General features: G+C 40.4%; 1 protein-coding gene across 16 annotated transcripts in view; it reads right to left on the bottom strand.

Annotated features, from left to right (window-relative positions):
* Positions 1-26,215, bottom strand: part of DLG2 (discs large MAGUK scaffold protein 2) — a 1,001,432-nt gene that overhangs the window by 824,478 nt on the left and 150,739 nt on the right. For 11 of the 16 annotated variants that reach the window (XM_032099063.1, XM_032099062.1, XM_032099064.1 and 8 more), the window contains one exon: positions 8,806-8,880. The exons of 2 other annotated variants lie outside the window; for them this stretch is intronic. In XM_032099063.1, coding sequence (XP_031954954.1) covers positions 8,806-8,880 — 75 coding nt within the window. Of the gene's footprint in view, positions 1-8,805; positions 8,881-20,093; positions 20,574-26,215 lie in introns of those variants that run through there. 3 more of the 16 variants (XM_032099082.1, XM_032099085.1, XM_032099077.1) reach the window with 2 other exon arrangements.

Raw genomic sequence — 26,215 nt, 5'->3', positions numbered from 1 at the left:
TACAGGAAATTTATATTCCCTGCTTCCTTAGAGAGCCCAGAACAAACAAACAAACAAAGCAAAGAAATCCTAATTTGCATTTGTTCACAACGAAAAAAAATGTTCCAAACAGCAGACAAATGAGTATTCTGCAGGGAAGAGTAATTTCTATCAGCATTTAAAGAAGCTTTTTATATTCATTTCTTGTGAAATGCCTGTGCAACACCTCCCTGACACACAAACTGTCCCAGTCCCAGGGCAGGATTCCATTCCTTATTTAGAGTGGCATGTGAGTGATACCAACAGGGTCAAAGGGAGGACCCCCAAGCACTTCACAGGAGACATTTAGAACTTTCCAGGAATAAATCTTTGGAGAACACATTTGCTAAGATGGCTGTTTATAGCCATTTATGTGATAAAGAGAGATTTTTAGGTTCCCAGAGCTCTTTAAGTGCAAACGACATTATACAGTATGTATGTACTGAATGAAAAATAGGACTTGCAATCTAAAAGTACCAATGAAAATGCCACTAAAACATATGGTCTATTATGATTAAACAGAATTTTTTTTTTCAAGTTATTAAGGAAAAAGGCATTAGGTATAATACCATATTCTGTGACATGTTGTAATACCTCTACACAACTTGGGCTGTGCCCAGATCCTATCCTGTTTTCATTTGCATCTTGCCTGGCAGTCAGTAGCAGCTCTATTGAATAGTACCCTATCTATTGAGAGTAGTAAGGCTCTGCAGAGGGATCCAGACAGGCTGGATTGGTGGGCTGAGGCCAATTGTACAAGGTCCAACAAGGCAAAGTGCTGGGTTCAGCGCTTGGGTCACAACAACCCCATGCAGGGCTAGAGGCTGGGGGCAGAATAGCCAGAAAACTGCTCAGCAGAAAAGGACATGAGGTGTTGGTCAACAATAGCTGAACATGAGCCAGTGTGTGCCCAGGTGGCCAAGATGGCCAATGGCATCCTGGCCTGTATCCGTGATGGTGCGGCCAGCAGGACCAGGGCAGGGATTTTCACCCTGTACTGGGCACTGGTGAGGCCACACCTCAAATCCCGTGTTCAGTTCTGGGCCCCTCACTACAAGAAGGACATTGAGGGGCTGGAGCATGTCCAGAGAAGGGCAACGGAGCTGGGGAAGGGTCTAGAGCACAGGTCTGATGAGGGGCAGCTGAGGGAGCTGCAGGTGTTTAGTATGGAGAAAAAGAGGCTGAGCTGGGACCTTCTTGTTCTCTACAGCTTGCTGAAAGGAGGCTGTAGCCAGGCCTGGGTCAATTTCTTCTCCTGAGTAAAAAGTGGCAGAGTGGACTCACATTGCACCGGGAGAGGTTTAGTCTGGATAGCAGGAAAAATTTCTTCACTGAAAGGATGGTCAGTCATTGGAACAAGCTGCCCAGGGAAGTGGTGGAATCACCACTCTTGGAAGCGTTCAAAAGGCACGTGGATGTGGCACTTGGTGACTTGATTTCGTGGTGAGCAGTGCAGGGTTAACAGTTGGACTCCATAATCTTAGAGGTCTTTTCCAAGCTTAATGGTTCTATGGTTCCAAAAGGATACCTAAAATGAACTGCGTTTGGAGTACCTAAAAGGAAATTCTTGTGCCTGTGTGTCTGCTGTACGTCAACTCTTTACCACAGACTTGGGCAACACTGAGAAAACCATGGGATACACCTTCAGTTCAGACACCTGTGTCAGAGCTGGCTGTCCAGGTCTTCGGTATCATTAGCCAAGAGAAACACAGCCTTCCATAGCCCAATCCATCCATACCAGTGTAAAGGTGAACTGTCCCTCAAAAGTGTTTGTAGCTCTCCAATGACATAAATCTGGACAGATGAATTTCACTGTCAGCATCACTATCAAATACTGCTGAACAAGGCACAGTTTCTTTTTTTCTGCCACGACTGCTTCCCCCACAAGTTTCTTCTATAGATTTTTACTGCAGCATGAAGCAAAGCGAGGCTGCTTCTTAACTTATAGTTTCCAGATACCCTGACATGAGTTACTGACCTATAACTCTAAGTCCTGCTCTTCCACTTGAACTCCTCTTCACCTGTTGGCTACACAGACATACACTTTTTTAAATCATATGATGAACTTTTTTGTTTTCCTAAAAAAAATATTAAATTATTACCTCATTTCATACTGCAGCACATCTAAGACAAAAATAATGAAAAAAAATTTGCTGACTTTACTAGGATAAGAAACACATCTAAGCAGTCACAATAGCCATATTTTCTGGTTATTGCAGGTTGTAAATACAGAGTGGAGCTAATTTTGGTTTTGTGTATACCACCATAAACCCAGAATGTTTGAGTCACTCATGTTTGACCTTAGCTTGGAATTTCCCATGTCAGGAGAGTGTGGCTTTTCAGTAGCGATATCCCTGGTATATAACCCCCAAGCTAAGTATAGCCTATCACAGATTGTACTCCAACAGTGCTTCCCCTCTGGGAATAATAAATAATAAATAGTATAGAAATTGGATGTGCACATTGGTTTTAAACTTTGGTAACACTGTCAAAATGTTGCCTGGCTGAATGAGCACTTAAAACAGAATTTTAAAATAGTGTCCAGAAGATAATTAAGTGGTGTTTAAATTATTTTGCTCATAAACCTCATGAGTTGCAGTGATTTTAAGTAGTTAAATCTATATTTGCTTTTCCATAAAAGTTCCCTTAAGTAATTGCTCTCATAAAGATCAATACTAAGTTTCAGCTTAAACAAAATTTCTATAACCAAGTTAGAAATATTTTGCTCTAAATTATGCACTGCTACACTTCTGTAACTGTGACTGCTGCAGAAACATCCTGGTGCTTTCCATAAAACAAACAAAGCAATAAAGACTGCAAATATCCTATACATAATGTGTGCTTAATGAGATTACTCATTGTAAATAACTCATGCAAAATGTTTCCTGATGATGATGTCAAGCAGCTATGTGGGTCAGTCTGCAGATAATGGTTTTGAGCAGATTAATGTTTATCATAGAAAATTTTTAAATGTATTATCAACTTATCTTCAGGGTTTCTGAGCTTGTTTTGCAATTTTGAAACCCTTCCCTAGTTTCACTGGGATCACAGGAATTGCAGTGGGAGGAAGAACCACATATGTTGTAAATTAGGTACATATATTTCTTTATCAAAGGGCTATTGCCATTTAAAAAAAAATCTTCTATTCCCTTTTTTCCCTACTGTGTGATAAAATAGAGGAGTAAATGGCTTCTTTTGCCTTATCTCTCTCAAAATTTGCTCCTAAGCCTAATATCTTCTGCTTACACATATTCTGCTAGCCTGTGCCTCTATCTACCCAGGCCTGAAGCATTTGCTGCCTTGCTGGGATGTGCTGTGGTTTGCTGCTAATCCAACCCTACCTTACCCTAGCTGGAATTTTCCCCACTGAATCCATAAATCAGATTACAGGAGAGACTCTTTAGCACCTCCAGCTACTGCCAACAATAGGAACTGCATGTTTTTCCCGAGGGAAGGCTGGGGAGGGGTGATGAAAACAAGAAGGAAGCATCAGAGAGCTATCCAAGGGAAAGGGGGATTTAAGTGGCTGTTTTAAAAAGCAGCATCATAGCTGGTAGTTGGTGACAGACTCAGCATTGCAGGATACTGACAGACTTTTTTAACCGGTTCTTTTAAAGAAGTGGACAATAAACTGCATTGAGCACTGGGCAAGGAGGGGTACAGGAGACTTAGGAATGAAGAAGATCTGCAGGAATATAGAGACCTAGCAGACATATGCATGGCATTACTTTAATACCTCCTTTAAAAATAAAGCTGGGTTTTAGCACTTAGAATTTTCCATTGCCATCAGCACTGAGGTGAAAGATAGAAGAAGCACTGTATTAATAGCTCTGTTTTCAAATATTTTACTTTAGCCACAAAAAACATTCAACACCACCCAGATTGTGAGTGAAATTTATTAGCCAACAGGGGTTTAATAGAAAAAGACTTAAAGCTTAGAGAGCCCCTGCAAAATGTTATTTTTTAGAGTGCAGAGCAATCTATTTATTTTATAGAGCACATCTACACAGGAGAGGATGGGACAGCATTAGGAGGCACAATGCTAGTCCCAGGAGAGAGCCAACTCCTGCCAAACAGAGACATTTATTTGTTTTGTGTTTAACAAAAGCAAGACTGATTTCAGAAACACTTCTTCCAGGTTCATAGCCCTAAACCAAATCAGAACATGCATGTTTCAGTATGTTTCTGCTTGGCTCCATATCATGTCAGAACATTCTGTACATAGAGCACAACCACCAGAACTAACTTGGCAGTCATCTTCCAAAAGTATGAATTTCTTTAAAACAACTCCTGTGAAGTGAATCTCAATACAAAAGCCTTGATTTACTAAAACCAGGAATGTTTATGGGTTAACTGTCAGATCAGGCAGGCTAAATTCAGAATTGTTCAGGGCATTAGTGCATTCCTGTCCCTCCGGTGTTCCCAATGAACTGGGAAAAGAAAAAGCAGGAGTAACTATATTCTCTGTGCACTGATCTATTCCATGTAAATAGAGCAAGAACATCCTGCACATGTATGCAGGATCAAAGAGGAATGGTATTTGCTCTCCTTGTGCTATGGATATAGGCAAATCAAGGGGCAGAAAGACTGAGAGTTCAGCTGCAGAGTAGCCTGGCACCCAAAACCTTCACTAAATTTCTGCAGAATGTAGCACCTATGTAAAGCTGCAGCCCATGAGCTGTGGCAGCAGGTACAGCTGCTGCATTTACCCTGTGTGGACCCTTCCTTAGGTTCACCTTCCCTTAAAGTCACTGTCCCCTTCTACACATTGAGGGCACAGCTGATGCTGAATGAGGCTCTGCTTAAGGCATGTGCCAGATCCTTTACCTTTTGTGCCCACACCCCTTTTATTGCTCCTTCCTGCTGCTTCTCCATGGTAGATGATGCCCAAAAGGGATTTTTTCCGTGGGCTAGAACAGTGGGCCAAAGAGCTGAGAATGCAGCAGGGAAAAGCAGAGGGATCCTATTAATGCTTCAGGGTGATCTAAGGTGAATGCATATGCCGAATGCCAAGCTCAAGAAAAGCTGTCAAGTGGGCTAGAAGGAAAGACAACCCCAAATGTTTTTGCAACACAGGTGCAGATTCTGACACTTCATTATCTTTATATAATGGATCTAGCTAGCAAGCAGCCGCAGCAAAAGGGAGGTTTAGGATGATAGAGAGCAGTACAGTGGACTCCTTTTGGAGTATTTTATAATCAAACACTACAGTCCTTTGGAAGACATGACTAAAAGTGCAAGTGCAGACAAAGCCACCCTTAGGTAATTCCCTTGGTTAAAACTCTCAGACTTAAAATGAATCTAATTAAGGACATTGTGAAGGCACAGAAAGGCAATATTCACTTATGGCCTCTTTTGCAGATAGTGAGTTGCCAAACAGAATTGAGAATCTTAATTGCAAGAATCATCAACAAATTCGAACAGGACGGTAAATTAGGGATGGCAAAAGTCAGACTGTTACATAACAGCAATGCTGCCAGATCTCCTGGTTCTTGCATTAGATGCAAAAGGCACTCCCAAGAGAGGACACAGTGCTTTTTATAAAAAATGCTGAAAAAGGAGAGCCCAGACACATGGCATCCTCAGTGACACAGACAGCACAAGTGATGAAAGAGGGTACCTTTTCTAGCAGTTTGTTTTTCCTTCACTGTTTGACACTGTTCCCTCTACCACTGTTGAGAGACACCCAAACACATGCTGTCATCATCTAATAGAGTTGTCACAACTGGCCAGATATCTGCTTTGTCTTTTCCCTACAAGTCTTTTATAGGAGGCACTATGCTTTGATGTGTCACTAAAAGTTTTAATTTCATTAATCAGCTTTCTATCAAAATGCTGATGTTTCATAGATATTTTTCTGCGATAAAGGCAAGTCAGTTAAAAAATACTTCTGAAAAAAGATAGGGAAAAATATCGACGACTTAGAAGTTAATTTCTGTCTGATTTAATTTTCTCCAACTGTCTGCATTAGTCTCCCAGGAAAATAAGTCTACTGAAGTATAGTAAAATGTGCCTATAAATATCTGATACAGATAAGACAGACAGAAAATCTGTTTGGCTGCATAGAATATTGTTTGATAAAGAAGAAGCAGAAGGTACTTGGGAATTACAACTTATTTGCCTTCACTCCATTCAGCTTCTATAATCAAGAAAAAATATAGATAATAACAAGCTTCAAGTAGGCAATTACCTCAAGGACCACATGCTGTACTCTAGAATCAAAAAAATAGCAACCAAGTGAATGGTTGAACTGTGTTCTAATAGAAAGTTGGGGGTTTTTTTCACCCAGACTCAGAATTGTCTGGGTTAGAAAAGACCTTAAAGGACCATCTAGTCCCACCCACCTCTGCCACAGGCAGGAATGCCTTTCACTAGAGCAGGTTGCCTGAAGTCTCATCCAGCCTAATCCTGAACACTTCTAGGCATGGAACATCCATAGCTTCTCTGGGCAACCCGTTTCAGTGCCTCACCAACCTCATAGTAAAGAATTCCTTTTTTATGTTCAATCTAAATCTACCCTCTTTCAGCTTAAAAACACGACCCCTTGTCCTGTCATAACAGATCCTCTTAAAACGTTTGTCCCCATCTTCCTTATAAGCCCCCTTTAAATGGGGAAAGGCCACAAAAAGGTCACCTGAAGCCCTCTCTTCTCCAGGCTGAACAGACCCAGCTCTCTCAGCCTGTCTTCACTGGAGAGGTGCTCCAGCCCTCTGACCATTTCCATGGCCCCCTCTAGACCTGTTCCAACAGGTCCACATCCTTCTTATGCTTGGATCCCAGAGCTGGATGCAGCATTCCAGATGAGGTCTCATCACAGCAGAGCTGAGGGGCAAAATGCCCTCCCTTGCCCTATTGGCCACATTGATTTGGATGCAGCCCAGGATACAACTGGCTTTCTGGGCTGGGAGCGCACATTGCCAGCTCATGCCCAGTTTCTCATCCACCAGTACACCCAGTTCTTTCTCCTGAGGGCTGTTCTCAATTCATTTATCTCACATCTCACAGTATGTGCTGACACTGGTGATTATCTTGACCCAGGTGCAGCACCTCGCACTTGGCCTTGTTAAACTTAATGAGGTTCACATTGGTGCACCTCTCCAGCCTGTGACAGTCCCTCTGGATGGCATCTCCTCCCTCCAGCATATCAACTGCACCATTCAGCTTGGTGTCGTCTGCAAATTTGCTGGAGGTACACTCAATCCCACTGTCTATGTTGTTGATTAAGATATTAACTAGTATTGGTCCCAGAACAAGTTTCCACTCCAACGGCTTAAAAATAATAACACTTGAAGTTATTCTGATCTTAGACAATTTCTCATGCTAACCAAGACAGCGAAGTTCAATCCTCCATTTACCATTTTTTGTGACAATATATTAGCTATGCATGCACAGATATCTAACAAAAGACAAGCAAAGAATACTCAAGATAAAGGATTTTATTTTTTATGGTTTAAGAAACAAGTATTGTAAAAAATACCCAAGGCATTTAAAGCCACTGTGTAAAAAGTCAGATGCATTGAGTGCAACTGCTCTTGGCTTGCTACAAATTCCAGCACAATTCCAGTCTTCAAAGCATCACACTACCATACCTTGTGCTCATGCTGCAACCCTCTTAATACAAACACAAAACAACATAAACCACACCACAAAGTCAATCCAAAGTCTATGTGAATGGAAACTAACAAGTAGAATAAGTTTCTAATTAGTTACTGGCCTAGATCCTCATCTGGTAAAAAACTAGTTAGCGCAACTGTTCAATCAATATTTTTAAGTGGGTCTCATCATACAGATGAACAATAATATAAATAATTTTAACATAATATAAAGACAACCAAAACCCCAAAGCTTACAACCGCTTGCAAGATAGACTGAGGGAGAGTGACAACTTGAATTTTTTTCTCATTCATCTGCTCATAAAAGGTGACAAGTTGATAGCTGTGGACCAACATCATGCTGTGGTCCAGAGCCAATGAAAATATCAACAAAATCTTGCCAACTCCTTAGCTGCAATAAATCATCATAGCTCTGTTAGTCAGCCCTCTCACTTCCAGCATCCAAAGATTTGGCTCTATCTACAATGCATGCTCAGACAGGATGTAAATCAATGCACTGTCAACTTGACCGCAACTGGGTTTTTTCCTGCTCAAATATTACTGTGTCTTTGATAGTTAAAAGCAAATCTCACTGAAGTCATCTAATTATCAGGAGGAGGAAAGCATTTACAGCAGAAATCTCCTATAAAATTTCTATTTCCTCAGCAGACCAAGTTCCACTCATTATCCATCATCCCAAAAGCTGTTGTTACCTATACTGGGCAAATTTCCCCACTTAATAGTCTGTAAAGCACTTGGAATCATCAGTCTTTCTTCCATGAGAATGTGGAAAAGAAAAGATGCATCTCCCCTTCCCTGCATCACCACCCGCATCTGGATGGCTCCCAGTCATCACACTCAGCTGGGGCCCAGTTACAGAAATCAGCAGTAACTCCACACTCCTTGAGCTGGACTCCATCATCACCCTTTACCATGCTTGTCACTGATCCCCACTGCTCCAAGTTGAATGCATTAAATTCCTGAAGAGTCTGAACTTCTGGAGAAGCATTGCTAAGCCACTATCCAACACATCAACAGTTTAAGCTTCCCAAGGAGCGTGGTCTAGACTTAGGACTTGTTTCTGTTCTTTCTCAAATGCATTAATTACAGAAAATTTCCCCGCCCAGGGCTGCTCCAAGCACAGAGACTTACCATTCAGACCCTCAAATCTTTGTATTAAAAGGCTCAGACTTACGGTAGAGTGCTGAATGGGTATCCAGGCAGGTGTTTCGACTGAGCATTTGTGAGATGGGCATCTGCCATGGCTCTGCTGCAAATAAGTGAAAAGGGCATTATACACAACACAGAACGTGCTGCAATCACTAGGCGCAACGGACTCGATTCCATGGGGAGCATCTAGGAGTTTGCTTGGAGGCAGCACACCTCACAAAGTCATTTTCCACTGTCATGTAGGAAGAATAATCTGCAGTTTGCAGGACCAAAAAGGCCTCATGAGTTGTCCATTAATTTTCCATTGAAGTTCTTGGTTATGTGGATGAAAATACATCCACTCTCAACCCCAAGCATCTGCCATCTGCCTTCCCTCCACACTGGAGCATTCAGAGAACAGCGGAGCATTAGTCAGCAGGTAGAGATTGGCTTTTTTCACCCATTTCATGACAGGCTGCATTTTTCCACGATGTCCTCTTTGAACCATTGATAGATGCAGCCTGAAACACCCATCAGGGCTATTTTCTAGGAAGAGTAAGTATGCCCCAAATTTTTAGGGCATGTTTCTTTTCCGTGCAGAATGCTCTGCTTGCTCCCCAGATTGGTCCCTGGAGAACATAGGCAAGTACCCAAGACTCCTGCAGTTCCCTGAAACTTTGCAGAACAGAAAGAGTGAGGGGTTAATTTAAAGTCTAACGTTCCACATGGCAGTGCAAGATGCAACCATCAGGCCTTCAGGCTGATCTTCCTGTAATTTCCCTTGCATTTGCTGTGATTCAATTACATTTCAGCCAAGGTTGGGAGCCCATCAGAAAGAATTGCACAGCAGATTGAGTCAGAGTCCCTGAAGAAAAGTTCAGAATAAGTTCTGGTGTCTGCCACCATTACTCTCAGCATTTCACATAAGAGTCAAATTATTATTTAGCTCCCTGAATTGGAGGACTCTTGTAACCATGTATTTTCCTGAAGCTGGAAGTAGTATGGGAAAAAAAAGCTTTCTTCTTTTTATTTTCATTTAAGCCAGATATATCACAAACAACTACATTAAACCTTTCTTTTCCCCATGCTGAGAGTAAAAGAGAGCAATCTCTGCAAACACTAATGATTGGATTTCACACGATTTTCAGTTTTGAGCCTAATTTAAGAACTACTAGTGCTTTTTTCTTTATCTCCAAAAAGTTAACATTTGTAAAGCAGTGCAGTACTACTTTTACAAGTTAAAAAAAAAAAAAAAAAAAAAGGGAAAAAATGTAGATATCAGTTTAAGCTTTGTATTCTCCAAAACTTAAAACTGGTTATCTTTTACATTTTCCATTAGACAACTGTAAGAAATATTCAGAAAATTAGCTAGCAAGCAAGAAGCATTGTACCTTTAGATGAAAGTTTAGAAAGTCCTGTTTAAAAGGATTTGAAAAAGTCACTGCTATCATGGCAGCAGTATCCTGCGGGTGTGTGTTATCTCCTGTAAGGAAGGGATGAATGCAAGAGCAAACAATGTAATCCTATCAAAATAATAAAACTATAAATGAATTCTGATTAAAAAGACTGCATGAAACACTAGTAATTATTTTTTCCTTTAACGATTGTACACTTCCAGTCTTTATTCCATGGCAAGTTAAAGGCAAGGAAATTAATAATGTGCTTTGGATTGAAAACATTTTTCTGATTACAAAGCCTGATCTTAGAGAGGAAACTATGTATATAACTTTGTCAGGAGACTCCTCACATTTTTAAGAGGATACTTTAACAAAATAAAAGCTCCAGACCTCATAGCGGGAGGGGCTAATTCTCTTCAAGTACTCTTGTATTTGAGATTCATACCTAAATTGTCCCAAGGCCCAGAATCTCCTGGCACTTGTGCATATTCAGAGGTCAAAGAGACAGCAGTAACTGGGAATTGCTCAGAGGCAGGAGTTCTACAGAGTTCCCAGATTTTCAGGGCAAGAGCTGGTCTGGTTGTTCCTCTGGGATGTAGGGTGACCTGCAGTGTTTGGCCTTGCACAGCTGGATATTTGAATTACTGTGCTGGTAACATGACGTTGCACTGGTACTGTCTGAGAAATGCATATAGTTCAAGGGCCAGGACTGAACACTTTTCTTCTGCAGCTTTTTGGGGACTTGGAGTTGGATTATTTTTGAAAATTACCACTGATTTCTTATTTGAATAATCACTTCTTTTTGTATTGTGTAAAAACCAATGCTTTTCATACCTTTCCTCTCTTAGACCCTCACCTAGTTGAAACAGGTCTTAGATGTAAGGTTGTATATCAGCTGCTGGTAACACTTTCCTTCCTAAGTGCTCAGGTTGTTTTTAATAGCAAAAAGCTCCAACATGTCATATCTAGAGAAAGGCAATTAAAAAAAATAGCCAAAAAGTTAACACTACATAAAGTATTCTGCAGGCATAAGCAATACAAATAAGCATAGGAATAAATACATTGGCAGATATTAACAGGCTGTAGAAGGAATTAATTCCATTTGATTATTACTGCTAACATTTTCCTCAGCTTACAAGTTTGGTAAGCAAAAAAAACTATAGACCTTGGTCCACCACTACACTGAAAAGCTAAAAATCTCAAAAGTTATGAAAATCTATCATTTAAAATTGTCTTTCTTCAGACAGCCTTCAAGGGAGGACAGAAGCACCTCTAGTTTGTTTTTCATGTTTGCTAATAGTGGTATGCAAATACACCTCATCCTGCTGTTTGGGAGAATGTGTCCCAATAAAATTTTTCTGCATCTTAAATGGAAAGAGAGGGCCTTTTTCTCTGTAGCTTATGAATGAGTGACTTCCACAGTCTTGCTTTACCCCCTTTCTTTGAGGATACTCGGCCTCCTGCACTAAGCTTCACCCTTGAGACAGCTCCAATGCAGTGACAGACACAGCCATCCAGGCAGAGACTTTATCAAAGCTTAATGAAATCAAAGCCTTCAAAATACACAATAAGATCTTCAGCTTGTGTAATTTTTGTATAAAGAGACGTTGGGACACAAAAGAATAATTCCATTCTCTTTGCTGAATTCATCATCATTCATAGCTTTTTTTCTGGGTTGATGCTTCAAATGCTTGATAAATTGCATAGCAATGATACAGTCAGGAAGCAATGAAGCATTGAGCAAAGTCAGATAGAGATGCTACCCCCACATTCAGCTAGACACAGTGCAGTTTCTTCTCTGGAGGCACTGATACATGTAATTCCCAAACCTATAGGTTTATCAAACCTCCAGAAATGCAGACCCCATGGGTAACCAGGAAACAGAAAGGCACCAGTCTCAGGAAACAAAAAACAAGGCTGGAGGCCTTCAGAGTCCGTGCACAACACCTGCCTTCCTAGCAAGCAACCCTTAAGCAAGCTTCTTTCTTACATGCTTTTCTCAGTCAGGTGTTAAAACAACTGACTGCTACCAGCAATATTTACAAACATCAGTATAATGTATTTGGAAATGCATTAACACAATGCAGAGTGCATCAGTGCCCACTGCAATATTTCAGAGGGAAACAACTGCATGTTGAATACTGAACTGGAAGGTGAGAGCTTTGTAGCACTGCACAAGAGAGGTTTCAGGTGACAGAGATGCAGTTGTACCTCAGCAAGCTCTGGGTAAGATTTCAAGGAAGAATTCCTCTTTTGTGTTGAATGACTTTAGGAGTAAGCACCTATAGCTTATTGCCACTTTCTCATAGGCAGGGAGAGATTTTATATACAAAAAAGATCAATATCAATACCTAATTCAGATGGCCAAATATTACTTAATGTAATTGTGTCTGGAGACACATTCAGAGACAGATCTTAGCTCTACAGGAAAATGGAACAAAATCCAGAGAGGATATTTAGGAATATAAAGGTTCAGTGCTCATTGAACTGCAGTACTCTCTAAGATCTAACTTAATATTCTTTCTCAGAGAAGGTATTGCTGATCAGAGTCAAAAGAAGTCACAGGTTAGATTACATGTGTATCCACTGAAATGGCCAGGAATACAAATACAAGAAATTGTCTACAAGTCCTTGAGTGACGTCTCCAGTAGCAAAGCATTGGTTGAAGTCAATCCCTGTGGAACATTCTCAGCTACTCCTACGCATCCTTGAAAATTATCTTCTCTGAAGTAATGAAAATTGTAGATCTCAACTGGAGGTCTCAGACTGAGCAAAATATAATAATATACCAGGCCATACCCCTGGTCTAATGATTCACCCATAAATAACCATTCTGTTCTCCTTGACTGCACATATCTTCTCATTTTCCAGAAGTCTTGCATCAGGTGAATGGATACAGAAGGAAATTTGCACAGCAGTATCAAGCAGATTAACACAGAAAAGAAATACATGTTTATGTTGAGAATTAGAGCCACAAGACAGATCTTTTCTGCTTTTCCAGCAACGTGAAATGCATAAAAATGAAGCTCACCTTGGCACCGGGAAATTATCTTCCCACCTCCACTCAGGTCCTCCAAATATCAGGGAAAGGACCTGCTAAGGGTGCATAGCTCTGCTATCATTAAGCAGCACTATTATTAATTGAGGTAGCATCAAGCTCTGTTGTTTCCTTTCTCTTGCTCAGTGTCTTCCACCTTGCCTCACCTCTGCAGCTCCCCACTGCTGTACAGTATCAAGCCCCAGCCATATCTGCCTGAGCTGTTAATTGAACATTTCCTGCTCTCAGTTTATAGAGCTCTTCATAGATTTATGGAAAAAAAATCATGCTTCTCCTTTCATAGCTCATAACCAGTCTCAATAAAGACATCTCTCTAAAATCACCAAATTATAATCTAATGAAATCTATTGAAAATTTCAGTTGCACGAAACAAGGTCAGTGCTTGGAAGAAACGAAATGTCACCCAGAAATGGAGATCAAAGTAATTCACTTTCATTCCTGCTGCTGCCATAGAGACCAAGGGAGGGGGAAGAGGGGAAGAAGAATTTAACAGTCTTAATTCTTCCTGAAATTTATAATTAACTACAAGGGAAAAGGCACTATTATCACATTTCTAAAGAATAAAGGAGAAAAAAGTTGAGCTTTTGACAAGATATAATTACCAGACATTACATATGCAGTGCACATTGGTTTGTTCTGTGTAATTTTCTGGAGATTCCCTCCCCCCCCCCAAATTATTTTATTTTTCTAGAAAAGACAACATGTGTCTCATCAGTTTACATTCATAGTGTCTAAAATCCAAATGCTAGAGGCTCACAATAGTTGTTCCAGAATCTAACATTGGTAAATAAAGATTTGAAATAAATCCTCAGATACACTCCCCATCTGCCAAACATCCCTGAGTATGTTCTCCAGCTAAGATAAATGGTAATCAATGAAAAGGATCTTCCTACTCTTCTAAGCCCATGCAGTTTAGCCAGCAGCCAACCCACAGTCATCAAAGCTGTCCTAAAGTACCACTTCAGAATAGACTTTACTAAATTACATGTAAATTTTATGGATTCAGCACTATTACACTTTTAGGGTCTGGCAGGAAAACACCACAGTTTGAAGTGCTCATCAGCACCTAATAATGATTATAGAAAAAGATCTTGATTTTTGCTAAATGTGAACCTCTGGGGGGAAAATCATTATGTTTCCTTTGTTTTCAGTTTGTTATAGCCAGGAAATTCAGCACAAAAAAACCTTAGCTACCCAGTTTATGATTCCAAACTGCAATGTTTCAAAGCCTGGAGTCTTGGAAAGAAAAATCAACAAATGTTGCCCAGATCTATTAACAATATGCAGGCACACAAAAATGTGGGGTTTTTTTGTTTGTTTCATATCTAGCTAAATTTAAATCAAATCCTCATGCAGTATAGCTCTCTACAGCTCTGTTAGTTTTGGTAAGATTATACTAGTTGGTAACACCTGAGGCACTGCTTAACTTCAGTATCTGTATCGAGCTTTATAATTTCCTAATTTTGGGACTGACTCTACAGCCTCTCAGACACATACATCTTATCTTGTAGGAAGTCCCACAAAACAAATTGAACCTCATTCTCTAAGTATGTGCCTTTTTAAATCTCTATATTGAGGTTTTTTTCAGATTAACATAATCGAACAGGGGAGAAGGGATGGGACAACAGGCCTATGACAAAGTCACCTCAGCATAAATAAATATTCTAACTATTAGCTATTTGCATTAGTATCAGGGCCAATAATCAATAATTCAACTGAATTCATCTAGTGGATTCATCTGCAAAGTGGGACCAGCAGCTGGCACACAGTGTGTGGCCCTGCTCTTCACCTCCAGCAGATGAGCTGATCTCATGTACCATTCTGCCCTTCTCAGAGCATCTTAGAACTGCTTTTGCTGCCACTCTAAATTAGAGAGGCTGGAACACTCCAGTGGTGCCATATCCACACTTTTCCATTTTTCAGCCATGTTCTAAAAAAACCCTCCAAATCAACTGAGTTGGTTTGGGGAGTCGGCTTTGTGGGCTAAAGGCTGAATGATGTTTTCCTTCTCACTGTGGAAAATCCACAGTCTTGTGTACTGGGACACAAGACCGGCTCCTGCATTTCCCTAATACAGCACACTATCAACAGGGATTTATAATGAAATACCTAGTGTAATTTCAAAATGAACTAGCCAGACAAGTTTTATAGCTCTCCTCTGCTTTACTCTTAACTTCATGCTACAAAGTGGGGTGATGAGTGTGTGGAGTGGGAGAGACCTACAGAAAAGTGATACCACACCCAGGGTATAAGCCAGATGTTTGTCCTATCACTGACCACTGTAACTTTCTATTTTCCATGACCATCATGCATATTGTGAGTTCTGATCACACATCTGTTCAGAATTTTGCCTAAAGTGCACACAGTGGTGTGCCCTGTTCCACATGTATGGCTGGATGAGCAGAAGAAAATAGGATAGACAGATGTTGCTGGCTCCTGGCAACCTTGTCATTCAGAATTGTACGCATGCAACTTTAGGATGGGTTAACAACATAAACAAGCTTACTGCTTTTCTCCCCAGTACCAATACAAAATAGGGAGTTTTCCTTCCATCTTTATTTCATTCTTTTAAACATGTGAATTAAATTCTTAGAGAAGGTGCTGGATGGACAGGCATGAAAGAAGAGAGATTGTTAATTTTCCAAACTAGACTAGTACAGAATATAAAAAAACCCTACAAAAATAAAAACAAAATGCCGAACTCCTTCACTGGTGGAATGAACTGAGCCTTTTATTAACTCTACAAAAAACCCAAACCCCAAATTTTTTTTCTAGTTTTCCAGTCATGTGAACAATCACATTTTCAATTTATTGCTCCACGGGGGTCAGTGACACAAATTAAATGTAGGACCTGTGTAGTGACTGATCTGGTGTAAATCTCTACTTAATTGGAAGCTAACAACAAGAATCTCTAAAATGGAGTAAATGGTGCAGAATTTTCAATATTTTGATGACAGAAATTTATTTTTGTAGCTAAAAAGCCAAGTTCAAGCTGAGTGTTCTCTCTGGTTCTAAAGGCCAGTTCCCTGGTTTACAGGCTGGAGGGGACAGTTCTGGGACACAGGAACCCTGCTGCTGCCAGTGCTCAGCAGTGCTGAGAACTTAGGAGTCAGGCACAAAAAGCAAGTGGCTTAGTATTCTTGAATAAATTTGGATTATTTAAGTGGTGCCTCTTCTTTGTGTAATCTCAAAACACATAAGCATTCAGGTGATGAAATCTTAGCTCTTAAGCAAACCTCAAAATACAACTCCCAAACAAAACAAGTGGCAACCGACATTGATAGTTCTTAGGGACATTACTGATGTTAAGGATACTAAAACACTAGCCTAGAGTGCCCAGGAAGTTTTAAAATCTCTATCCTGAGAGAAGGTCTTTAGCTAGCCCTGGCATTGGCCTTCTGGGTTTTAAGTTTGCAGAGCTGCCACCTCTGAGCTCTCCTTTCTAGCAACTAGGGCCTAGCTTTTGGGTTTTTTTTCCAGTGAAAGTTGATCATCTTTCCTAGGCAACCTAACACCAAGAACTGGGGGTTGCAGGGGAGCAGCCCCTGTTACAGTGAGCAACATAGAGCTATTTATGTTCTTTTTCACCAGTGGCAGCTCCCGTTGTATTCTTAAGTCTGTAAAAGGCAGAAGGATGGAATGAGAGCTGGTACCTAGAGGAGAGGACAGCATGTTGCCTTTGACTGTTGGGATGCACAGTGGGAATGTTCTTCCTTTTCAAAAACTCCTGGTGCTCCCACTGGGATGGAGGCTCAACCTAAGCTTTAATTTATACCGAATTCTTCCTAATGATAAAATAATGCCACAAATTAACTTGCTTTATGTGACAGTAAAAGAAAGATGCTATGCTGGGAACATGATCAATTAAAATAAACCGGGACAACCATAAGAAGCTGTCCTTGACTGATTCAGCATTTCTGCAGTCCTGTGTTCAGAAATGGATGGAAAAATGAAGGAAATAAAAAGAAGAGGAAGAATTTGTACAAATTCATATCTTAAATCTATCTTAAACATACTTTACACTTTGGCTGAAAAAACATCAATAGGATTTAAGATTTGGCAAGGTATATCAGAAATTAATTTTATTAGATGCCATCTTTTACCACGCAGAGTTCAAAGCAGGATCTGTAGATCCATTGAACATAAGCTACAAGGGCACATTCACTCCACCACAACATTTATGTCTTTTTCTATACTGTGAAAATACCAAAAATTCCAGACTAAATTTAACGATCAAGTGTTAAAAATGTCAACTCCTTGAACAGTCTTCATCTTTTGCAGTTTAAAAAGCATTTATCCTTTGCTCCCTTTTTATTACTTAAGATCTGAAAAATAAACCTGATGTATTTACTCCCTGACATCAAGATCCACTTCTTCAAAACAAAGCATGGCAATTATTTGCATAAACGAGAAAAATGGCTATTCAAATAAGGACAATTAACAGATCTGAGGTGAAAAATGACCACATTGTTGCTCTATAGAATTCATGCTTACCAGAATTATTTTTTTTTTTTTAATAATAATTGTTCTGAAAAAGGTCTGCTACTATTATACTGGTTAATATTGGCATAAACAGATAAAAAATTTTGGTGGTTTAGAGGAAGGAGAGTTACTCCAATGCAAATAAATAACAGATTATGGACCAATACAACACTAGTCCAGCTATTTAAATATGGCACCAAGTAACATGAGCAAATAACTGCAACTTCTTTGGTTTCAAGCCGTTGCAATATGAAAGACTTCTGAAACTAGACTTTTGCCATTATTCAGCTCAATTACATATGATATTATGTTGTTCCCACATGCATGCAAATAGCAAGCCACGTACAATTCACATTGTGTCTCATTCCAACACCAACGTTGGCAGCAAAGACTGAATATCTGGAGTTGAATATATGAGGCTCACTCACATGCTTGACTTTCAGATCATTTCAGACACTCAGCGTTGGATTCAAGAGACAGAAAAGCTGAAAGGAAAAATGTATGTAGATGGAGTTGGGAACCCTGCTCAAGGCAGCAGCAGTAGTGACCTGGCAGTGAATCCATGTTTTTTATTTCCCAGAAGGCCATGGGAAAATATTCAGTGGAATACTTTCAGCACCAATTCGTAAAATAAATAAATGATGTTTCCTGACACATAAAAAAAAAAGGTACTGGGACATGTACTTTTCCAATTATACCATCCTAAAACTTGACTTACTCCCCTGTCCCAAATCCAATTCCTATACATCTCCATCCCAAACTCTCCAAACTCTCTAGGCCAAGGATGGATGCAATTGCAGGTCTCCACTGCACAAGACACGCAGAAGTAGGGCTAATCAAAGCTCTTCTTTTCAACCTTTTGAACTGGAAAGCAACACTTGGAAGTGTAAATTGGATGTTTAGTGTGATCCTGCATCCCAGCTTTGTTCAGCAGGGCTAAACCTCCACTGCTGAGCGCTTTTCACTGGTATTGCATCAACAGGTACCCACAGGTGACCCTGCTCTGCTCCAAGGCTGGTTGAGGATATAGTCTCAGATCCAGCATGGCTTGTAGGAGCCAGGAGGACCTGGAAAGAACAGGAGGTGAATGAGGCCACAGCCTCCTCCAATTTATCCTCCTCTGTGGCCTCATTCACCTCTTGTTCTCTTCCCATATGGGTTTCTCCACCAGCAAGATGGGAATGACAGTTGGCATCTGTTTCCACTGCGCTCCCTGCTCTCTGTAGTGGCCACCCACCACACCTCTGCTGCCCATGGGTGCCCAGGATGTATCTTGCTGCCCTTCTCTGTGTTACAGATGGGTGTCCCCATTCCGCATCGCTATGACGCAAAAAATGACAGCAGTGATGACAGCAGTGCTAACCCCTGCTTTGCCTTATCATTTGTGCAGCATTCAGGTGTTCTGGCCACTCAGGCATTTTGCAAGTCCTGTGGAAATGATGAAATTCACCAAAGTAAGGCAGAACAGGGAGCACTGTGCTGAACACCAAAGCTGGACATCCCCTGCTAACTGCTCCTCATAAACCCCACCACCACCACGTGCAAAGGCATTTGCAAACATGCGCTGAGCTCCCTGCCCTGTAGCAACAGAAAGGGAGTTCCCTTATCATCGCCCTGTCATTTAATATTAAGTTAGTTTGCTAAGTTTGAGGATGTCTCAAGGAATCATTCAGCTTATCCCTACACTAGACACTAGATCTTTAAGTTGGGAAGTGTCCTTAACCCTGAGGTCCTTAGCCTGACACCACTGTTGTGGAAAAGAAATTGTCTATATTCACATTTGGAAGGAATTATTTAGAAGGACTGTTTCCAAACAGTCTGGTTAGATCTAAAATCACTATAAGAGTGCTGAATTGGGACCTAGGCATTTTTATTTTTCAGGCCTAGAGAGGCAAAGTAATCTATGTTTTTTCCCCAAAAAAGCCACAATAAGCCACAAGAAACTTGCATCTCTCCAATCAGAAACACCATGACTATCTAAACTACATCTGATTGGCCTCCTTAAAATCCTAGGACCCATATAATGCCCCCTTTCTTTATTATTCTTTAGTTTACAGAATAAACTGATAAGCTGAGAAAATATGTGCAGTATGCCATGTATTCTGAAAGTGCTCTAGTTGCTAGAGATATTAATAGACACAAGCATAAGCTTAGATAGAATATGAAATCCTTTTCCTTTTGCTAGTAAAAAATAAGTAAAAAACATATCATTTAGGAAGTGATATAGAAACAAACTGCATAATCTACAGATAAAGAGAATAAAATGCTCATAGAAGCAAAGCTTATTCATCACTTTATCTTGCAACCTGACACAGGACATGCTCAATATATTTAATTACAGGAACAGAAAAATAGCAGAGAAATATGTACACAGAACAGCAATGTTTCCAGTCCTACCTTGGTCGTGACAATGCACAGACAATCCATCCTGTAAATCTCCACAGGAGTATATGTAAATCATAAAAATAAATCAGCAAGGGTGAGGAAAGGCTTTTGAATAGCATGAACAGAACCGGAGGCTTGAATCTGCACAGCCGGCTTTTCCAAGTGGGGCCCTCATAAGAAACTCGAGTCCTCCTCCACAATGCTAAAGGCAGTCATGATGCTCACAGGGATCAGTAAACCCACTAGAAATCGTCTCAAGCAAAACTTCCAGGTGGCTTATCAGGCTTGATTGCTGCATTGTTCAATCTGAGATCAAAATATGCTGTTGAATGGTGTGCAGCCCTCTAAATGGGAAGATGAGAACCACAACAAGCACAAAAGAGCAAAAGCATCACATTTCAGCCCTAGCTCTGGTTTCACAATTCTGATCTGCTGTTTCAGTATACCCATAAGATTTCCCTTGCCAAGTCTCTCTCTCTCAGCCTCTCTCTCTCTCTCTCTCTCTCAATCTCTCTCCCTCTCTCCCTCTCGCTCTCTCCTTCCCTGTCTTTTTTTTCCTCCCCCCTTTCACTCGCTCTCTCCCTCCTCTTCCCTACTAACTCAGAGCAAGCATAAAACACACAACTATCGGGCCCATCTATCACAGTGCTGTCACTTCTCTGCCAAAACAACTGCTTTGGGTTGTAAGGGGTTTTATTAAGAGCATGATTTCTACAAACACACATTGCTGGAAGTGCATGATTGAAACATGAAGGTGTGTGCGAGAACTCGTGCGTCACAGCTACAATTGCTCAGAATTACTGGGTCAGATTCGGATTTAGGGAAGTGAATATAAATAATAGCTGGATAAGGCGAACTTTAGCTATAGCAGAAAATAATCAGTCAGGGGAAAGAACCGGGATTTGCATACTTACACATGCACGTGGATCTGTCAAGCACAACAGTGATATAATTATAGTTTACCACCCGTGAAAAAAAAACCCCTACATTATATACATTATTCAAAGCTGTGCTGGGGAACCTTTTTTTTCCCCCACCTATGAAAAATACATCAAACTTTTAACTAAAAGAAAGCACCTTGAACAACAGAGCTCAAACACTCCTTCAATTCTCTCACAAACTTTTCTTGCATCATTGACAGATCCACAGACTTAATCTATTTATCTCATGTTCTCTACATTTTGCTCGGAGTTTTACAGACTGTTTAAGTCCTCACAGCCCTACCTTTCTTGCAGTGATGCTGGTGCAGAGCTTGCCTTTCAGGTGTTTTACATGAATCATTCTGAGTTAGAAAGCTTGCTGTCAGCTCTTACAGGCTTCCCTCTCTTCCAGATAGAGGAAGAGAGAGAGAGAAGAAAGAGGGAGGGAGAAAGAGACTCAGAAGGGGAAAGATATGTAAAATGAAAGCTCTGGCCAGAGAGAGAGGAAAATCAATGCTTCTATTCACTGGGAAAAAAAAAAATACAGCCAACTGGACTGTTGACAGCAACAAGAGGAAATGTCTAGACACCCATACACTGCAATTCACCTTTTCAACACACTGGACAGCAAAATCTCCCCTGGGTGCTTTGCTGAGGATCTCTCCTTCTCACTCAGAGCTAAAATACGTTTTTAATAAAATAAGCCTTTCCAAGAAAATAAAAGATTATTTAAGAGTCGTCTCTCTTTCATAAATTACTCAGGTTATAACCCCAATATTCCCGTGATTGTTGGAGCAATGAGACGCGCTCAGTAAATGACACATATTATTTTGCCAAAATGAGGTCACTGCTACCAAAGTTACAAAATCCATAGTGAATCAGATATGTGGTCAGAGAGCAATCAACCCTCTCCCAACTATTAAAGTCTTGGTGGATACAACATCTTAAAGAGAAAGTCTCCAGAGCACTTAGAACTGTGTCTAAGGCTTTAACTCACTCGGAGCAAACACATGTGCACAAAACAAACTTGATTTGTGTTTACAGGCTGTGCTAGAACTTGCAGGTTTTCTCCCTACTGAGGTTTAGGTAGCCAAACAGTCAGACAAGTTTATTAAACTATAGATTACATGAAACAGGGAACTTTCAAACATCCTTGAAGTAAGACCCAATTTAATATCTCCTTAAGAATAAATTAACCCATTAATATGGTCTAATGTAAGCCACCCTTGTGTTCTAAGGATTATTGGGTAAAAGTGAATTCAGTCAACTCTAAAATCAGGAGATATTTTAACACTTGGGTGTAAAGCACCCAACAGTTTGTCCCCTTCTAATTGATAGATTCAAGCTGATCTTGTAATCGAGTAAGGTGTGAAATATTTCATACACAGAATTACTTAATGACTTGGCTGTAAAATTTCATCTCAGACTTGAAACTGGCATATGGAGATGTATTTTGAAATTGGTCCCTAAGTGAATGATCTGCAAATGCTTCTACTTGCAACTCTACTCTTGTGAGATGATCCCAGTGAATTCATGATCCTATTTACAGTCTATTTGAAAAACAGAGGGTTTCAACCCTTTGGTGATGCTTACATGAACGTACAGCTCCCTCAGTGTACCAAAAAGCTTCCTCCTGCGCTCCTCCAATTTTTGACTGTCACCTCCTTCCACTAAATATGACAATGAGCATTTAACAGTGCAGGATTTGCACATGTGCTCCTCAAGCTTAACACATAATTGAGCAGTTTGCTCCCTAAAATACTGCCACATACTTTTTATCTGCATAATCTCTCATAGCCCCACACAGAAGGAAGCCATGCTTTTGGGGACACAGACCCCAGCTTCAAACTTCCTCAGGCTGGTTTTGGTTGCCAGGGCTCCCAGTCATAGCTTTTAACACACACCTATCAATAACTGGCAGCAGATGACCATCAGTGGGTCTCCAGTGTTTCTTCAAACAGTCCCTCATTTCCATTAACAACCCATCCCACACCCCAAAAAGAGGCTGAGCTGCTTAATTTTGTTTCTCCAACTAGATACTTTTTCCATTCATTTTTTCTCCCCAAGAATAAGTTTTGCAAATCCTTAGCACTGCTTTGCCCTTTATTAGCAACACCTCCTTCTGCTCTAATTTCTGGAGGTCATATTCCTGCTTAGTTCTATTTTTCCCTCTGTTCTTCCAGCCTTTTTATTATATGTACATATGATCCTGACTGAAATCTACTATAGAAAGGCTTGACCCAAAAACTAAAAAAATTGAGGAGCAGCCATCTGGGGTGAAAAGACGTGGTTTATAGTTGCTCATAGTCAATTTAGATGGTAAAAAATAACCTCTGTGATGAGCTCTGTCTCTTGGGAAGCCTTAATATAGGAAGAATAACAACTATTTCCCACTGTGACACCAGTGGCTCTGTGGATCACCATGTGAAAACCATCTGCCCAGTTGACTGCTTCTTTCTCCTCTAATTTTACCAACCTATCCATTTTAAGGTCATATAAAAACCAACAATATGAGGTAAGTGAGTTAAATGTGATGGTCTTTTAATGCAGTTTACACTGGACAATTTAATGCTCCTTTCTAGCATTAAAGTCTTCACTGTATCCAGGAACTTCCACCTGGATAACCAAAGCATAGGGTTTAATTAGGCCACTATATTTAGAACCAGAGCCTGCAACATGCTGCTGAATTCAATATTTGTAAAAGCAAGCTTCTGCAAAAGCTAAAATCTTTAGAAAATATTCTGATTTTTTTTAAGCTTTCATGATGCACCTTCTTAAAACACTTCTTAAATTCTTTTGAAGCCCAAATATTATAGAGTAAAAACTGTAAAGAAAAATAGATTGCTAGAAAAAAAATTTAACAGCAAAACTGGTTTATTTTCTTTTATTCAAAGAGCAGAGATTAAGAAAGACAGGAGCACTAGGTCTCCAACTTTTGGAGTGGACACTAAGAAAGGAGGCATCTAAACAGACTGTTACTATTGCATTAGTAATGTCAGCATCTTGAAAAATTTAGCCAGTGAATATTTAGAGCTCTATGCACCTACACAGAGAACATATGAACACACACAAGCTCTTACAAATATAGAGAAAGATTTATTTACTCCTAATGTATCTTAAATTGTGTACTATGGAGTACTTGTCGATGATATTACATTCCCAGGTTATAATTCCTTTCCTCTTTTCAGGTTCTATATTGCATCCAAACAAGCTCCAGATAAATACTTCCCTGATTATGTCTTCCGAGAGGGAAATTGATGTAGTTGTCAAATTAAGTCTTTACAGCCAGAGCTCTCTTATACCACTTGAACCCAGTTCCTGTGGATCCCAGCTGGTTACCAGTTAACACCAGGATTCAAGTGATCTGAGTAAGTATATGCTACAAGGGAAAATCTGAGACAGTTTTTTTATGCGGGCTGCTTTGTGTTACACTAAAAAAAAATTTAAAACAGAAGAGAGAGAGAAAAACTACTAATCTTGTAGATCCTGGATATGTAGTTAAAAGCTGTATTACAGATGAAATGTCAGAATAAATCCTTCTTCATCCAGAAAGAGAAGTTAATACAAATTTCAGAAAGCATGTTCTGTATACCTTAGTCACTAAGAATTTTAATGTAGTTCCCAGGCTGAATCAGGAGTCCTAATGTTAATTTAAAGATCACCAAATTAGCAATTCTTCCCCTCCTAACTGCAGCAGCCCTAAGAGCAGCAGCTCTGTAACTGGCCTGAGGCCCAGGAGAGTCTCAGACAGAAGCTATAACAGGAATCATTCCCTTCACCCGTGCATGGCAAATTTCACTGCTATTTAGCACAGTCAGTGTTGGAGGCCTGACCAATTTCTCCAGCTGTTATCTTTTCCAGTGAGAAGAAATGGACAATTTTCTTTTTAGTAGGGAAGCACAGACCTTGCCTCTCAAAGCCCTGAAGGTGGATGGTAAAATGGGCGCAGGGAGAAGGGAAAGGTGGACAGGAAGCTCCACTCCTTCACCACAAGGTCTGTGCACTCAGGTGGCCACAGTGGCCTCGGGCTCAACAGCCACAGAAAAAAGTTTCTGCTTCACAGTTGTGGAGGGGATTCCCTCTCTTCTTACCCCAAGTACATTCCCACCTTACCACCCCTTTATGTAGTATGTGGGAGTTCGCACCACTTTAGCCAAGCAACTGCCCCAGAAGAGGAAGAAAAAAAGCTACTTCTGAGACAGTGCAACCTCTCCAGCAGTCACATTGCCACAAGCTCACCAGTTTGAGGTCCTATGAGAAGGCAATAAGGCAAGCTGGGAACACAATATGACTCATAGGGTTGTAGGACATGCACTTTCATCATCACAAGGTATGGGGAAGAGGTCCTTGACCCATTCTACATCTCTGAAGATCCTTGGACAAGCTAGCCTTTTGAAAGCCCCACAACCTTCGTTAGTTTAAAACTCATGCATAATGTTTTTCCCATCTATTATTTCCTATACAAAGCCATAATTGTTTTCTTGTTTCCACAAATGCCCTACTCAGAATGAAACAGAAGTGCTTCATAAAGCTCTGCTGGCTTTATGCAGGCTGGAATGCTCTGCAACAGAATCACATGGTACTCAAGGGCGGTACGTCCTGAAGTGGTTCTCAATTCTCAAGATCAATGGTGAATGAAGAGTTCATTTTCATTCTTGAGCATTCTGCCTGGGGAAGTAAATCTAACAACCAATTGATCATCAGCAACTGAAAAGCTCTGGCACATATGTTCAAACATGTAGCCACTCTTAAACAGCTATGTGTCACTGTCACAGCAGCCACTAGCACCCAAGCAGGATCACTTGTAAAAGAAATCAGACAAAATGACGCTTTCAAGTGAACTGACACACTAAACCACAAGTTCCTGGAAATGAAAACAAAACATCTGCTATCTACAATCCCATGGTACTGAGAACTGAAGAAAACACCACTCACAGCTCTGAATGTCTTCGAGTTTGGCAATGGTGTTGCCAATTTTCAGAGTTTCCTCTCAGGTACACTTTGTACACGAACAGCATGAAAATGCAGTACATAGAATTGCTGATGGAGAAACATTTAGTCCGGGGTTTGCAGTGACTTTAAGTAGGAGGATAGTGCATTGTTCAGCTGGGCATTCATAACAAAAATCATGTTGTGAAATGGGGATGAGATCAACTACATCCCATTATTTTCACAACATCCTCATGGACACAATGTATTTAGGGCGTATCTCAA

This window comes from Corvus moneduloides, chromosome 2 (genome assembly GCF_009650955.1).
Source record: "Corvus moneduloides isolate bCorMon1 chromosome 2, bCorMon1.pri, whole genome shotgun sequence".
Lineage (NCBI taxonomy): Eukaryota > Metazoa > Chordata > Aves > Passeriformes > Corvidae > Corvus > Corvus moneduloides.
The sequence above is the reverse complement of the archived record's forward strand: the minus strand, read 5'-3'. Positions and strand labels throughout refer to the sequence as shown.